The sequence below is a fragment of the Borostomias antarcticus genome (genome assembly GCF_949987555.1).
Source record: "Borostomias antarcticus genome assembly, chromosome: 14".
In the NCBI taxonomy this organism is placed as follows: domain Eukaryota; kingdom Metazoa; phylum Chordata; class Actinopteri; order Stomiiformes; family Stomiidae; genus Borostomias; species Borostomias antarcticus.
Window position 1 is genome coordinate 2,546,571 of NC_140247.1, and position 15,121 is coordinate 2,561,691.

The 15,121-nt window shown below is 42.5% G+C and overlaps 1 protein-coding gene across 1 annotated transcript in view; it reads right to left on the bottom strand.

Moving 5' to 3' along the window:
* The window catches only part of glrbb (glycine receptor, beta b), a gene marked incomplete at both ends in the record, with an annotated part of 31,827 nt that extends 18,239 nt beyond the window's left edge, over positions 1–13,588 (bottom strand). Inside the window, 5 exons of the mRNA XM_084449112.1 lie at positions 2,087–2,313; positions 4,596–4,663; positions 5,794–5,900; positions 13,209–13,354; positions 13,571–13,588. Coding sequence (XP_084305238.1) covers positions 2,087–2,313; positions 4,596–4,663; positions 5,794–5,900; positions 13,209–13,354; positions 13,571–13,588 — 566 coding nt within the window. The remainder of the gene's footprint in view (positions 1–2,086; positions 2,314–4,595; positions 4,664–5,793; positions 5,901–13,208; positions 13,355–13,570) is intronic.
* Positions 13,589–15,121: the final 1,533 nt, after the last annotated feature.

The following is a 15,121-nucleotide window of genomic DNA, read 5'->3' on the forward strand; positions in this document are numbered from 1 at the left end:
AAATCCTGAAGTGATTTTCATGAGCCCTCAGATACTGTAATGATGTTTCATCACTAAATGAAATGTTTATGCAAACATTGTACTGTAGTTAGGCCTCTGCTCATTCATAGGGAAGGGTTGAGGCTGTCTAAAGCATGCTTGACTAAAGTAGAAACTCTCTATGTAAGACTTTCTACAATCTATTGAAATCTGCACAGTGGACAAGCAATTCACCTACTGTATAATGAATGTAGTAAATTGATGAACCAGGGACAATTCTAGGATTCAAAGACACCAGGAGCTGATTCAAAGACTTTTAGCCCCAAGGGGACACACACACATTTTTTTGTCTGGCATCGCAAACAATTATTTTGCCGTTTGCTGTATCTTGCTATTTTACACTTCTACAGGTAAATCAGATTTTAGCTCGGTAATACAGTAGCCTAATTTTAGTTAATCACTCAATCTCAACATATCCACTGTAATCTATCTTGTCATCATTATTCTGCTCCTGAATCTCCATCTTCATATCTATTGCCCTCTGTGCTGGTGTGCAACAGTGTTATCGACTCCTGATTAGTCTAAATCTAATGCTACGAACAGACACATACACATGGACACACGTCAAATGCAAGTCTAGCAGAAGACCTAAAGTTAAAGTGAAGAGAAACGGGCAGCCAAGTATCCGCTCAGTGATTCTGATCCACTCCAAAATGTCATGTGTTCTAACTGGGCCCATGCTGCACCCCTCCACCCAGTTTCATGTGTTCTAACTTGGCCCATGCTGCACCCCTCCACCCAGTTCCATGTGTTCTAACTTGGCCCATGCTGCACCCCTCCACCCAGTTTCATGTGTTCTAACTTGGCCCATGCTACACCAATCCACCCAGTTTCATGTGTTCTAACTTGGCCCACGCTGCACCCCTCCACCCAGTTTCATGTGTTCTAACTTGGCCCACGCTACACCCCTCCACCCAGTTTCATGTGTTCTAACTTGGCCCACGCTGCACCCCTCCACCCAGTTTCATGTGTTCTAACTTGGCCCACGCTACACCCCTCCACCCAGTTTCATGTGTTCTAACTTGGCCCACGCTGCACCCCTCCACCCAGTTTCATGTGTTCTAACTTGGCCCATGCTACACCCCTCCACCCAGTTTCATGTGTTCTAACTTGGCCCATGCTGCACCCCTCCACCCAGTTTCATGTGTTCTAACTTGGCCCATGCTACACCCCTCCACCCAGTTTCATGTGTTCTAACTTGGCCCATGCTGCACCCCTCCACTGAGTTTCGTGAAAATTGGTTGGTTGGCTCGCACTGAAATTTAAAATCCAGTGCGAGCCAAGTATATCCATGTAATGGCGGCGGACGGGGCACTGAGAATGCAGTTTCTAAAAAAATCTATTACATAGAGCGTAGGCCTGTTGTGGTTTTTCACATGCCTCTGTAATATGATCTTTAGACAAGAAATAGCTTCCTCACTTGCTCCAGCACGCATGTGCACTGTGTGCTGGAGCAACGATTGCGCGCTGTGCGCATGCGTGCTGGAGCAAGTGGGGAAGCTATTTCTTGTCTAAAGACGTTTCTAAAGATCATATTACAGAGGCATGTGAAAAACCACAACAGGCCTACGCTCTATGTAAGCACAACTAGCGATTCATAAAGACAGATTGATGAAAACAACCGTTTCGCGGCAGAAAATAGATTTTTTAGAAGCTGCATTCTCAGTGTCCTGTCCGCCGCCATTACATGGATATACTTGGCTCGCGCTGGATTTTAAATTTCTTCTACGGGCCTCCGAATTACACCAAAGTTATCTCAGTGAGTGAAACGTCTTATAATATGCCGTAAATAAAGTCCAGGTTGTCAAAAACTAGCATTGTCCTTTAATGTTATTTTTTAAATGTGTTTTCAGCAATGAGATCATTTTTAAGATAAGTTATGACTTTAATGAGACGTGAATTAAAACCTAGCCAAAGTTAAGTGACAAAAAAATGGTTACGAAATGTTATTAGACAAGCCTGGACATATTTTGGCATGACAACGCCACTGGGTAAAACCACACACCCATACGGATAGTGTAGATTGGGGAGAAACGCTCTTGCTAACCTCATACTGATGAGGACATCACCATTACGAAAGACGAAAAGCAGAATGTTCTCCTGCGTGACATCGTGGAAGTTTGCGCTTTTCTCATTAGCGAAGAAGAGATCGGGCTTCCAGAGGCATTTCAACATCTTGGGATCAACGGTGAGTGAGTCGGACTTGAAATCCACAGGCAGCCTCAGTCTGGGGTCGTTCCATCGTTGCCTCAGGAAGATGTTCACCCTGTAATCCTGTTAAATTAACATCAAATAACAGTCTTCCCACTAAACTCTTAGCAAAACATTGCATTACACAACACCTACAATTGCTTTTGTTCAGTTAATGCTCCTCTACTGTGTAAAGGCATTCATGTATGCTTTAAACATGGAGGACAGGCTGGACTTTTCATGAACTTAAAATGATCATAAACGGCCCTTTAAAAAAGATAGCAGGCTACTTCAAAATCCAATCAAGATGCCATTACACGGCTGTGAAGAGCGGGTCATAATTGTATCCAGAGTGGTCACCATGGTGATGACATGGGAAAGAGGCTGCATATTGCCTGCAAGGGTTCAAAAGTTATCAATGCAGGGACCCATGATACACCAGAAACATCTGTCTTTCCAGACCGGCTTTCTGTGGCCTTGCTGGTGAGAGCATATCACTCATTGAGTTTCCTTATGCAGTTTTGTCATGCCTCCCATTGGCTGTATATATCAAAATGTCTGGGGAGCAGGTCTTCATGCAAAACATGAAGACAGACGACATGTCAAAATAGTGAGTCCACCAAAACACCAGCTGTGTGTGTGTGTGTGTGTGTGTGTGTGTGTGTGTATGTAAAATCAACCCTCACCTGTGACTCTAATATCCTCACAAAAAGCACATTTCCATCCTAGTATTCCAGACCAGAAACCAAATCTGTGTGGCCTGTCATAGTGTCAGTGCCATAGTCAATTCAGGGAAGATTTAAGGTATCCACCAAGTGTAATTAAAGAGAAAAAAAAACATGTCAGGCATTTATGGCATCCTGCAACATTAAATGAGTCTGTGGGCCAATGTGCTCATAAAATGAAAATGGATGTGTTGACTGGTAGGCTTACAGCAGGGAGAAGCATTTAGCAGAGGTGTAAATGACCAGTGAGTAAGCCTACAGTATTCCCAGAGATCAGAAGCACCGTCAAGAGAGGAATCGAGGAGAGGTGACCAGCTGTCATTCTCTCTCTCGCCCTTCCTCACTCGTTTTGACTCTTTCACTTACGCACTCGCACTCACTTATTCTCGCAATGGGATAGCGAAGATTTTTTTTCAAAGAGAAAAAAGGGAAATTAGGAAAGAAAAGATAAGCTGCCATCTGTCGCTTCTCTCTCTCTCTCTTTGCCATCTCTGTTTCTCTCGTGGCAAACGGCTACCGTCACACTGCTATAGAGCTCTGACGGCTACCGTCACTCTACTCTGCTATAGAGCTCTGACGGCGGAAACATTTTTGGTTTTCACTGTTATGTGACGCATAGCATCTTAATCGTTCCTGGTGTGAAATTCCCCACTGTTTGTATTGAGTGCTCCCGGATCGTGGACACACACTACAGATCTCCGGCCAAGGGGAATATTTTCAGTGGAAACCGGCTGGAATTCCAGGATACAGGATCTAAAGCTTTGTACGGGTGTCACAAGCCATAAAGACATTGGAGACATTGGAACAGGAATTTCATCTGGAACTAGATATCATTACACACCTGCCTCAGAGGACTAAGAACACATGCCATATGAAACCGAGCAGGCTAGCATGTTACCTAGGTACAGTATAGTATTTCGCTACACTGATGGCCAACCAAGTCAGCTAACATGTTAGCTAGGTACAGTACTGTATGCTAGCTACACTGATGACCAACTGAGTCAAGCATGTTAGTTGGTACAGTAGCCTATGCTATTAAACTGATGGCCAACCGAGTCTAGCATGTTAGCTACAGTAGGTAGTCTACAGTAAGTTACAGTACAGTAGGCTATATGCTAGCTACTGTACTTCTAGACAGCCAAACAGACTCATGCAGCCATTAGTTTGAACCGTTTACAAATCAATATAAATCACCATACACATCGGTTATATCTATTGCTTGTGTCTCTTTAGTCAGGAAAGCTATATATAAACCTGAATACTAAACACAAGACAGTTAAAGATGATCAATGACTGAACTATTGATGGTTTATATATTGAATGTCCAATGTTGCTTGTTTGTCCTGCCCTTTGGGTATGCTTGGTCTTGTCAGTTCCTGCATGCTGTCTCAGTATTGCTTTTAGAGTAATTCTGTTTTTTTTTTTTTTTTTTTACCTCTGTGATGTATTATAAATGTACTGTATTTTATGCTTTTCTTACAGGTTGCCTTTTAAATATCTGGCCAGGGACAGCAGATGGAAACTAGCAATTCGTGCTAAATCTGGCTCATATATAGTATTGTACTATGGATGTATGTGCATTGTCCCTTCACAAATAAATAAATAAATAAATACAAATATAAATTGAAGCAGTATTCATACCATGGTAGTCTCCTGGATTGACCCAAAGCTGTTTATGAAAATGTTCACTTTGTCCTCAACAGGAATGCCTGGAAAACATAAAGTAAATCAGTAACAGAACCAGGCAGCCTTCAAACTCAAGGGCCCTACAGGTGCATATCAAAAAGTATATTGTAGTCACTAGGCCTACTTGCAGATGTCATACCTATAAACATTCATAACAAGCCCCTCATATTCAAGAGGTCAACTTTATTAAGTATATTTGCATATCACAAATACCATCAGGCAAAATGCACAATTAATGTATACACTGTATATCACAGTAATGATCTACCAGTAGCCAGCAGCTACTCATATTCAGGAAACTCTGATGAATTTTTTTACTCTGATTTTAATTTTAAATGTCCTCCATCTCCATTAAAGACAGCAAAAAGATGCCCAAGGAACAGCTTCAAATCAAGTTTCAGAGATTATATTCTAGCTTTGACGTTAATGGATGGCAAGAGCTTTCATCTAGCCTTGATATGAAGACCAGATGTCTGCCTGGTGGGGAGAATAGGAGGCAGTCATAGGAGTGAGTTCACAGAGCCTGCACCACATCAAACATACCCTAGAACCCTAGAACCCTGGGGAACGCATTGAGCAAGGATGCCAGGGAATGAAGATGGTCTGAAGACCACCAGAGACTGCTGAGATCATCAGGTGGTGCCAGTGAGGGAACGCTTTGAATACAGAGTACAGAATGTGCCATAACACCTTGCAATATGAGAATCTTTAAATGGCAGGGGACTGATTGAATGAAAGGGGCACAAATTGTGATTTGGAGGGTTCTGCTGTACTGGCTTTGTTCAGCAAAATATTGGACATGTTGTAAGTTGCTTATAAGTGCATGAAATTCACCTCTTGCTAAATCGGTCTTTTTTTATGACTATTTATTATGACTGTCTTGATATCATTTGATATATGATTTAGCAAGGTTGGAATTAAAGTGCAGGCCATCACGTTGAATCTAACTCACCATAAAGGGAGTAGTAAGCCTAAAATCCAGAACTTTGAAATGGCTAAATATGAACCAGAACCTGTAGCAATCCTATAGCCAGCAGATGTCTTTCAAGTAAAATACCTTTCTGTAGGGGAACCCCACACACTGAAACCGATAATGGAGGAACCACAATGGGCACTTGGGTTAAACAGTAAACACAGAGGGATTGAGGCTAACCTTTGAAGTTGGGCCTGATTCTGGGATCATAGGTGATCAGTAACCTGTTCAAGATGTTACTGGTTGAATTTGCAGGAACCCGTGCGAGATCCTCTGCTGACAGCTGCCTGTGAAGAAGAAAGAGAAAGGGAGATCACATTGCATAGCAGCAGGTCAAATTCCTATTGGATTAACTGTTCCGATGCACATTCACTTTGACTCTGTACACCATTTCATTAATCTATAAACGGAGTACTACCAATAGGTGATTGAGTAAGCTTTTGAAGTGTACCACACTGGCAGACAAAGTTAACATTGAAACATTCTCTTGGACGGAAATACTGTACAGTAGTTGTCCAAGAGTATTGTTATGGCAAGCCTTCTCTGTCAGAGCAATCTAAAATGATATTCTAAAGACATTTTGGGAATCAACATTGATGTGATGACTGCATAGGTTGATCTTGTATCATAACCAAAGGGGAACTTGTATCTTCTTTTTTTTCTTGCAACCCTTAAAACAGCTTTCCTGGAATACAGTGCACTTGGCACATCTTTACATTAAGTCGTAATATTTTGTGAATCCAAAAGCAACTTTTTTATATTTTCTGAGACTGATTTGCTGAAAGAACAATGACCTGAGGCGAGATGGAGAGAGAGCGGGACTTGGCAGAGGGAGAGGAAAATAGGCCTCCACGTGGGTGGCACTGAACTCTGCTGCCAAAGAATTTGACTCCTAAAGCACTTGTCATTATATAAACCTCATCATGCACATAGGATGAGTAAAAGTGCTCGGCAGGAATTCTGCATGGGGTGTGTGTACCTTTGTGGTTCCTCTTAAAGTGAGCCCCTTCAATTTCCCCAAAAGCCCCAACCAACTAGCCTTTTTCAGCTTAGTCAATTAAGTCATACAGTATTAAAGAAGGAATATATTTAACACAGTGAATATTAGGGTTGGAGTTAAAAAGAACATTTCCCTTCATGACAAACAATGTATTACCATTTCTGTATTAGTGTAGTAAGACATTAAACATTTCATGACAAATGGCTTAATACTAAATCTGAGATACAAATGACAAATCCTTGTCTTATTTCTTTGTCCAGCTGTCCACTCCAAAATCGAATGGGCCTTCTCGACATCTGTCTCTACTTGGATCAACTTCCTCAGAGACTAAAGTATTTAAAATGATCTCCATAGTTGCTCTGTCCACACTGTGCTTGGGGAGACACAGTACACTACCACAGAGTGAGATAATTTTAAGCTGGGTTCATAGTGTATACTCCGGCCAAGGCAGTTTTAGAATATTTGTGGTTCTAGAATGTCTCTCTGTTCCAAAACTCTTGTTCCAAAAGTTTTGAAAATGCATTGTGTCAAATCTTTAGAGCTACAGTGTAGAATTAAGAAGGCAGTTTCGAAACATTCTGTTCTAAAACTGCTTTAAACTCGCTTAGCTGCTGTATGTGAACCCAGCTTTACACCCACTTCTGCCTAGCAGCTTTACTTAGTTCACACTATATTCTTTAGGGGCCTGTGTGCTAAGTGCTTATTAGGGGTCCCTCTTATATTTCCCAATATTCTGAATCCTCCTAGGAAGTCTGACTTCCCATGCATGAAAAATCACCAAACTTTGCACATAGATCCTCAAATGGCATTGTAGGCCAATAGTCCCTGATGGTGGCACTACAGCAACTGTCTAAGTTTACAACTTAAAAATATCATGACAAATCAGCCGTACGTGCTATCACTTTGCAACTACCACCAAAGAGTAAGTCAAAGTGAGTAGAAATGTCCATATGCTTCGAGCTGGCAGGAATTATCAGGTTCAATTCTCTGTTTTTCTCCAAAACTGTAAATGCTATCAAGCCCTAACAATTATAGACCGGTCTCCATTCTTAGTACTCTGTCCAAGGTATTAGAAGGACTTGTTAAAGAGCAGATCAATGAGTATATTTTCAAGAAGAATCTTCTATTTGAATTCCAGTCTGGTTTTAGGAAAGCACATTCATCCAGAAACTTGTCTGGTGTATTTAACTGACTTAATCAGGAAAGAGGTAGACAGTGGTAAGTTTTGTGGCCTGGTCATGCTCGATTTGCAGAAAGCATTCGATACAGTAGACCACAGCATCTTAATTAAAAAACAGAGCTATGGGTTTTAAGGACAAATCATGTAAATGGGTGACCTCATACCTTGAAAATCGTACTCAGAAGGTGGATGTTAATGGGACTGTCCGGTGAGAAGAGGATGGGATGGGGGGTGCCTCAAGGAAGCATCCTCGGACCTCAGTTCTTTTTACTGTTTATAAATGACTTTACAGCTGCCGTTTCCTGTAATTAGTTTTTATATGCCGATTACTCTGTCCTACTGGTCTCACACAGAGACAAATCTGTGGTCGAGGACACTCTAAGTGCTGAGATGGGGAGAGCAAGCGAATGGCTCTCGGAAAACAGACTGTCCTTCCACACGGGTAAATCGGAAGCCATCCTATTTGGCAGTAAAAGCAGGCTGTCTAGAACATCGGGCTTCTCTGTCAAAGTACGAGAGTGCGTACTGAGAGGCACTGAGAAAATAAAATACCTTAGGTGCGTTTAGAAACGAAATATAGCTTCCCCACTTGCTCCAGCACGCATGCGCACAGCGCGCAGACTGGCTTTTCTCCGTCTGTAGGCTACACTCGAGGCTCACATTCTCTACGCTACAATCGGCTTGTTGGTGCCTGGAATATTGTGTGCAATATGGCTGAATATTTATCAGATTTTGATGATATAGAAGATGACTTAGAATATGATGGAAGCCGATCGTAGCGTAGAGAATGTGAGCCGTGAGTGTAGCCTACAGACAGAGAATAGCCAGTCTGCGCGCTGTGCGCATGCGTGCTGGAGCAAGTGGGGAAGCTATATTTCGTTTCTAAAGACATTTCTAAAGATCATATTACAGAGGCATGTGAAAACCACAACAAGCCTACGCTCTATGGAAGCACAACTAGCGATTCATAAAAACAGATTCTTGCAAACAACCGTTTCGCGGCAGAAAATAGATTTTTTAGAAGCTGCATTCTCAGTGCCCCATCCACAGCCATTACATGGATATACTTGGATGGATTTAAAATTTATTCTACAGGCCTCCGAATTACATCAAAGTTATCTCGGTGAGTCAAACGTCTTATAATATGCCGTAAATAAGGTCCAGGTTGTCAAAAATGAACATTTTCCTTTAATAAACTACTTTTCACTAGTATGGGAACCCATCAATATTCCACTCGAGGCAGGACAACTGACTTTGTACCTTGTCGTTTTAAAACTCTGATGGGGAAAATAGTTTTCTCTATAGTGCAGCAGTGCAGTGGAACAAATTAGCAAATGAACTAAAGACAAGCAATTCATTAAATGTTTTTAAAAGAGGCCTTAAATGCTGGCTCCAGAACAATGGGTAGGGTAATAAATAGATTCATAGTATACAGTAAATTAAAAGTTATTAGGATTAAATAGTGTACATTATATCATATTTAAATATTATAGTGTATATTGTATTTTGTATATTAGTGTATATTTAAATGGATATACTGAGATTGATTCTGTACGCTGACGTACACTGCTGACGTGTTCTCTTGATACCCTGTATTTTATGTCTTGTTTCTTCTGTTTTTACATGTGGGGACCACAATGGAAATAAGCCTTCTGGCTTTATTGTGTTTTAATCCTCGGTGATATATGTTGTCTATGTTTTTATTGTGGGCAGTTACACCCTTCTGTATCACCTAATAAACTCAATCAATCAATCAACCCTACTCCTCTCACATGTTTTGGTCAATTGACACCCCAATTGCTACACTACATTTTGAGACTGTCCTCCACAAACCATCTTCACTGATTTTTGAAATTTTAAAAAACTGAGCAGACAGCACATTAAAATGTTTAACTGTGAATAGTACACAGATACTGCAAATATTCGCTCAATTAATTGTAGATATTCATGAAAAAAAGACAATCTTCATGACATGGTAGATGTACAGTAGTAGTGTGATTTTATCTCACAAACTGATTTTTTTTTTGTACAGTATTTGGAAGTCTGTCCTCATTTTGTCCCCTCAAACTACTGCTGTTCATGCAAGAAAAAATACACTACCCACAATCCTATAGTGCAACAGCAATGTCTCCACCAATCAGAGACACAACCCCGCCCCAATAGTGGAGCCATGACTACAACTTGCTAAATTAACTCTGAATGAGAGGAGGCATGTGCCACTGATTGATTGATTGTTTGGTTTCCATCTGTCTTTTTAGTCTGTGTATATACTATATCATGTAGCTCCCCCAATCCAGTTCTTTGTCTGTTCATTTTTTGCTGTACCTGTGTTTGTTCCTGGTGTTTCCTGTGCCATCTTGTAAGTTTGTCCGTTTGTAAGCTTTATCTTTTGTTATCCACTTGTTGAGTGTGTACCTTAGTTTTATTGTTAAGTCTTTGGCTTAGTTCTTTACCCCTCATGGTGCCTTTAACATTTTGAGGAAACTTGTTAAGACTTGCCCTTGGTCTTTGTGAGTTCATGCCCAGTATGATGCATGGCAAAGCCACATATTGGCCAGGGCGGTCCTAGGCCCGCCCCCTTTACTCATTGGCCTGCCCTGAGAAAGCTTTGGCATTATTTATTTTTTATTTTCAAAAATTCACCCATTGAGAATATCCAAGCATTCAAACTAAAACATGTAAGAAAATAAGTGAATAAATATCAAGTTGAATTATTGTTGTACGTGCTTTATCCTCTGAACAACGGAACTAGCTACAGTACAGTATATGGAAAGATGTGTAGAATCCAGTTGTTGGTTCTGCGCGCCCAATGTAACAGCAGACAGCTAGCTAGCTAGAAAGTTTTCTGTTTACAGGCGCAAAATTGCAAATTATGGCTAAATAAAGCTCACTAATGAAGTTTGGTTTTAAAAAAGCCAGACTTCAGGAGGAAGCCCCACTGACTGCATCCAGCAACATTACTGAGCCAAGCTGTCCGACTCCGGCGACCAACGTTAGCTCAGCGGCCCCGCGGTCGCAGCAGCAGGCCGCTTGCTCCTCAGCGCCAGAAGTGCTCCCTCCCGCTCTCGGTCAGCACAAAGCAGGTGTACCCGCTGACTTGTCTGCACTCGATGAACCGCCTTCACAGCCAAAAGTGAAGAAGTTTCCCTACACTGTCAATCATGGAAAAGCAAGGTGCTTCTCATCGAGGTGGTATGAAGATTTTCCTTGGGTGGAATACAGCATAAGTAGGGATGCGCTTCGGAATCGGAAAGTAGCCCAAAAACAAAACTATCCATCCTTTATGGAAGTATTGGACAGCTGTGCATCTGCCATTTCCCCAAACCTCAACAAACTCCTTCGAGTCATCATCACCCTTCCCATGACCTCCTGTAGTGTTGAGAGACTGTTCTCCACTGTAGGCCGCATCTAAACCTCTCTCAGAGCATCCATGACTATTGTCCATCTCAACAACCTGGCTCTCTTGTCCTTTGAAAGGGAACTATGTGACTATTTGGAATATCATGAGAGCATCACTGTATTCATCTCTAAACCCGGGCATTCGCTCCTTGTTTAATAAGGCCATGAAAACAACAAAGGTAGGCCTGCTCCGTTTAGCAAAATCTGCACTGCTGTTGTGGAGGCTACTTGCGAATTAATGCGATTGCAATGTTATGCGTTTTGATGCACAGCATGTTATTTGATGTATCCATTGTCATTTCATGCTTTTCTGCTGTCTGTTTGGGTTTAGTTTAGCACTTAGCACTAGTGAATTAAATTACATAATGATGCTTGGCATAAGTTACATAATGATGCTTGGCAATGGGCATTGTGATGATGCAGAATGTAATAAAGTATTACAAATTAAAATGATCACGTTTGTCTAAGGTATTTTATTATATAATATATATATAATAATAATAATTATTACTGTTATTATTATTATAGGCCTACCGTAAAGTCATTTCCCCCCTGGGAAAAGCTGGCCCACCCTGTTTTATACAGGCCCAACCTAAATAAAATTTCTGCCTATGCCACTGGTGTGATGCAGAATAAAAATATGAATGCATACTCATTGTGCTGTGTGACAGGATTTTAAAGCTAGTTTAAAGTTTTAAATTATGGTCCGGACAGTTCTGCTGACAGACGCATGTATTTGTAATTTGCCTCCTATTTATCCTTCTACCTCATGTACACTTCCCCATAGTTTTATTTAGCTTAGCTATTAGCCTTTACACACAGTTTATCCTTGGGGGAGTGTCTCTGTATAGTTTTACTCTGTTGTATTTTTAAAATGTGTTAGTTTTCCACCCTCTAGTAAAGAACATGCTTACTAGAGCCTCAAGCTAGATCAGGCCAGCCTCTTCCTAATTTGTAGCAGGTACTGTTACTGTTCTTGTTTGCATCTCTTCATCTGACCAATATTGTCTACTAATCAGTCTCACCTGTGCTCAAACCAAACAATTGTCAGTGAATCTATGCTCAGTCCAGTCCCACAACTCATTCCCATCACAGTATGAAGGCTTACTAAACCGTTTATTCAGGATTCCTCCATTGTAAATAAGCTGTGATATTTATCATTGTTTTAGTTAGAGCTATCTGAAGCCAGCCATGCTCTCATATTCACTGCAAAATCTACAATGTTTATGAAAAATGACATTGCACTGACATGGTAGATGGAGTGTGACATTTTTCAGAATTATACAGTATCTCAAATACAATTTGACAGTATTTTGAATTCTGTCCTCACCCCATCCCCCTCAAACTTGCTCTCATATGGGAAAAAATACACTACCCACAATCCTATAGTGCAACAGCGCGGGCTCCATAATCAGAGACGTCGCTGTTGGCAACCACCAACCCCCGCCTAGGACTACATCTGGCCAAATTGATTGATTGGCCACTGATTGAGCACTGACGCAGTTACTCTGCAATTAGGAAGACAAGCCAAAAACGTTTCAAACCCCAGCCAGTTTGTCACTCAAGAAGCATAGATAGACAGACAGACAGAAAGACAGACAGATAGATAGATACATTTAGGTTTTATTAGAAAATTAAGCAAAGGCCAAACTGCCAGCTTCTCACTTGGGTCAACAAGAACATTGGTGTTCCCTTGGTGTCTACGGTTGTGAGTTCAAGCCCTGGGAGATACAGAATAAACATGCTAATGTGTGCTCAGGCATATATAACATGTACAGTTTGGACTTCAGACACATGATTTTAAAGATATTTTTTAATTTAAGAAGTTTTAAATAATTAGGGTCTGGGCAGAGACCCTAAAATGTAAAAAATGTAGAGGTAGGATCTATGTCCACCTCCCCCATTGTTCTCGGTAAAGCGCATTGTGTTTCTGTGTATGAAATGCGCTATACAAATAAAGTTTGATTTGATTTGACTTGATACACTACCACAGGGTGAGTTACCTCCTATACTTACGATGGACAGTACACCTGCTTCCCTTTCTTTTTGCCCCTCTTTGTCCCTTTGTCTTTGGTGGATCCTCCCTCTATCCAAACCGAGAGGATGAGAAGAAAAATGGTCAGCTTCATCACGCTCCTCTTGGGATGGGTCGACACGTTCACCTAAGAAAACAGGGCAAATGAGACATTTAAGCTACACCGGACCACTCATGCTCAACTCATGCACGGACACACTGTAAATGTTGCTATTTCCCATCTTATCTGCACACAGTATAAAGGGTTAAGCCTCTAAATATTGGATCTCAATGATCTTTATTTGTCATATACAAGATAGGGGTACAATTAAATGCTTAATGTGAATATGGGGAAATAGGTTACATCTATGTCATGGGCCATGTCCTTTGATTTTGATCAATAAAAGCAATTGTGATCTTTATTATTTAATTAACTGATAAAAATCGAACATGAACCATGCCTACAATGTATTGTATGTGATAAATGTATCCATTTCTAGATCTTTTTAAAATGCAAACCATGGCTATTGTTACGGCGGCACCACCGCGCGCATTCCCCTCCGCTCCTCCGAGCTTGCCGGTGGCCCGACGCAACGTGCGTCGGTCCGGCTCTACCCCGCGGCGTTCGGGGTCTCCCGAATTCCCGCCTCCTGAGAGTATTCCTGAGACGCCCAGCACCTCAGCACGCGCACAGCGCGCGCTCCAACGCCACAGGTGAAGGCAATCGTGGTGATTAGTGAACGCGCTTACGGCTGAGTGCTGCGCACCGGGTCCCAATCATCATCATCGCCTGCCTACAAGAACCCTGGTTTTCTCCATGCTCATCGCCAGAACTTCCCATAGAATTCCTGTGGCAAGTACCCTAGCCAGCGTAGCCTACCTTGTTGATTGCTGTCCGTATCTCTGTTTTTGCTTATCCATTTTTTCTCGTTCCGTTTTACTTTCCCTCCAGACCCAGTGTGCAGTGCTCGGCTTGCCTGCTATCACCACCCCTGGACTGAAACACGGATTCCCTGACCCCCCTTCTGGATATGGACTTTGACTACGGATTACGGATATTGGACATTGTTTGCTGATCGCCTGACCCCTGCCTGTTTATCGTTTTTGACCTTGCCTGCTGGACTTATTAATTTATTATTAAACCGCCCTTTGGGCTTTGCATTTTTCTCTGCCTCCGGTGTCGTGCGTTTGGGTCCAAATCCAACCCAGTCATAACAGAAGTTCTGGCCAGTATGGACCCAGCCGACACTGGAGAGCAGTGGACCCAGCCCCAGCGTGAACCTCACCTAGCTAACCCCAAGCCATATGATGGGACCTTCTCTGAGTGTAGGGGCTTCCTCATGCAGTGTGGATACATTTTCCAACATCAACCCAGCATGTATTGGTCTGACGCTGCACGGGTGGGCTACATTGCTACACTCACCACTGGGGAGGCTCTGAAGTGGGTCCAGGCAGCCCTGGGTCCGGGCAGTCACCTCCGCGATGACTATGCTGCTTTTGAGGCCGAGTTTAGGCTAGTTTTTGATCATGCGGCTGATGGTCAGGACGTTAATGCCCGTCTCACCACCATCCAGCAGGGTGGCCGCTCCGTGGCTGCCTACGCTACCGAGTTCCGCACCCTGGCTATGGGTAGCGGGTGGAACGACGTCGGTCTGCGCAGCGAGTTCCGACGAGGCCTGAGCGAGACTCTCAAGGACGCGCTGGTCAGGGACCGCCCCACCTCCCTTAACCAACTCATCTTTCTCGCTATGGAAATCGACGAACGCAACCAGGAGAGGAAGCGTGAGAAGGCGCTGCGTCATCCCGCCCCCTCTGGTCGCTCTCCGGGCAACTCCTCCACCGTTCCACTTACCCTGACCATGCCTGCTCTCACCAGCGAAGAGCCCATGCAAGTGGGTAGGGCTCGCCTCACGGC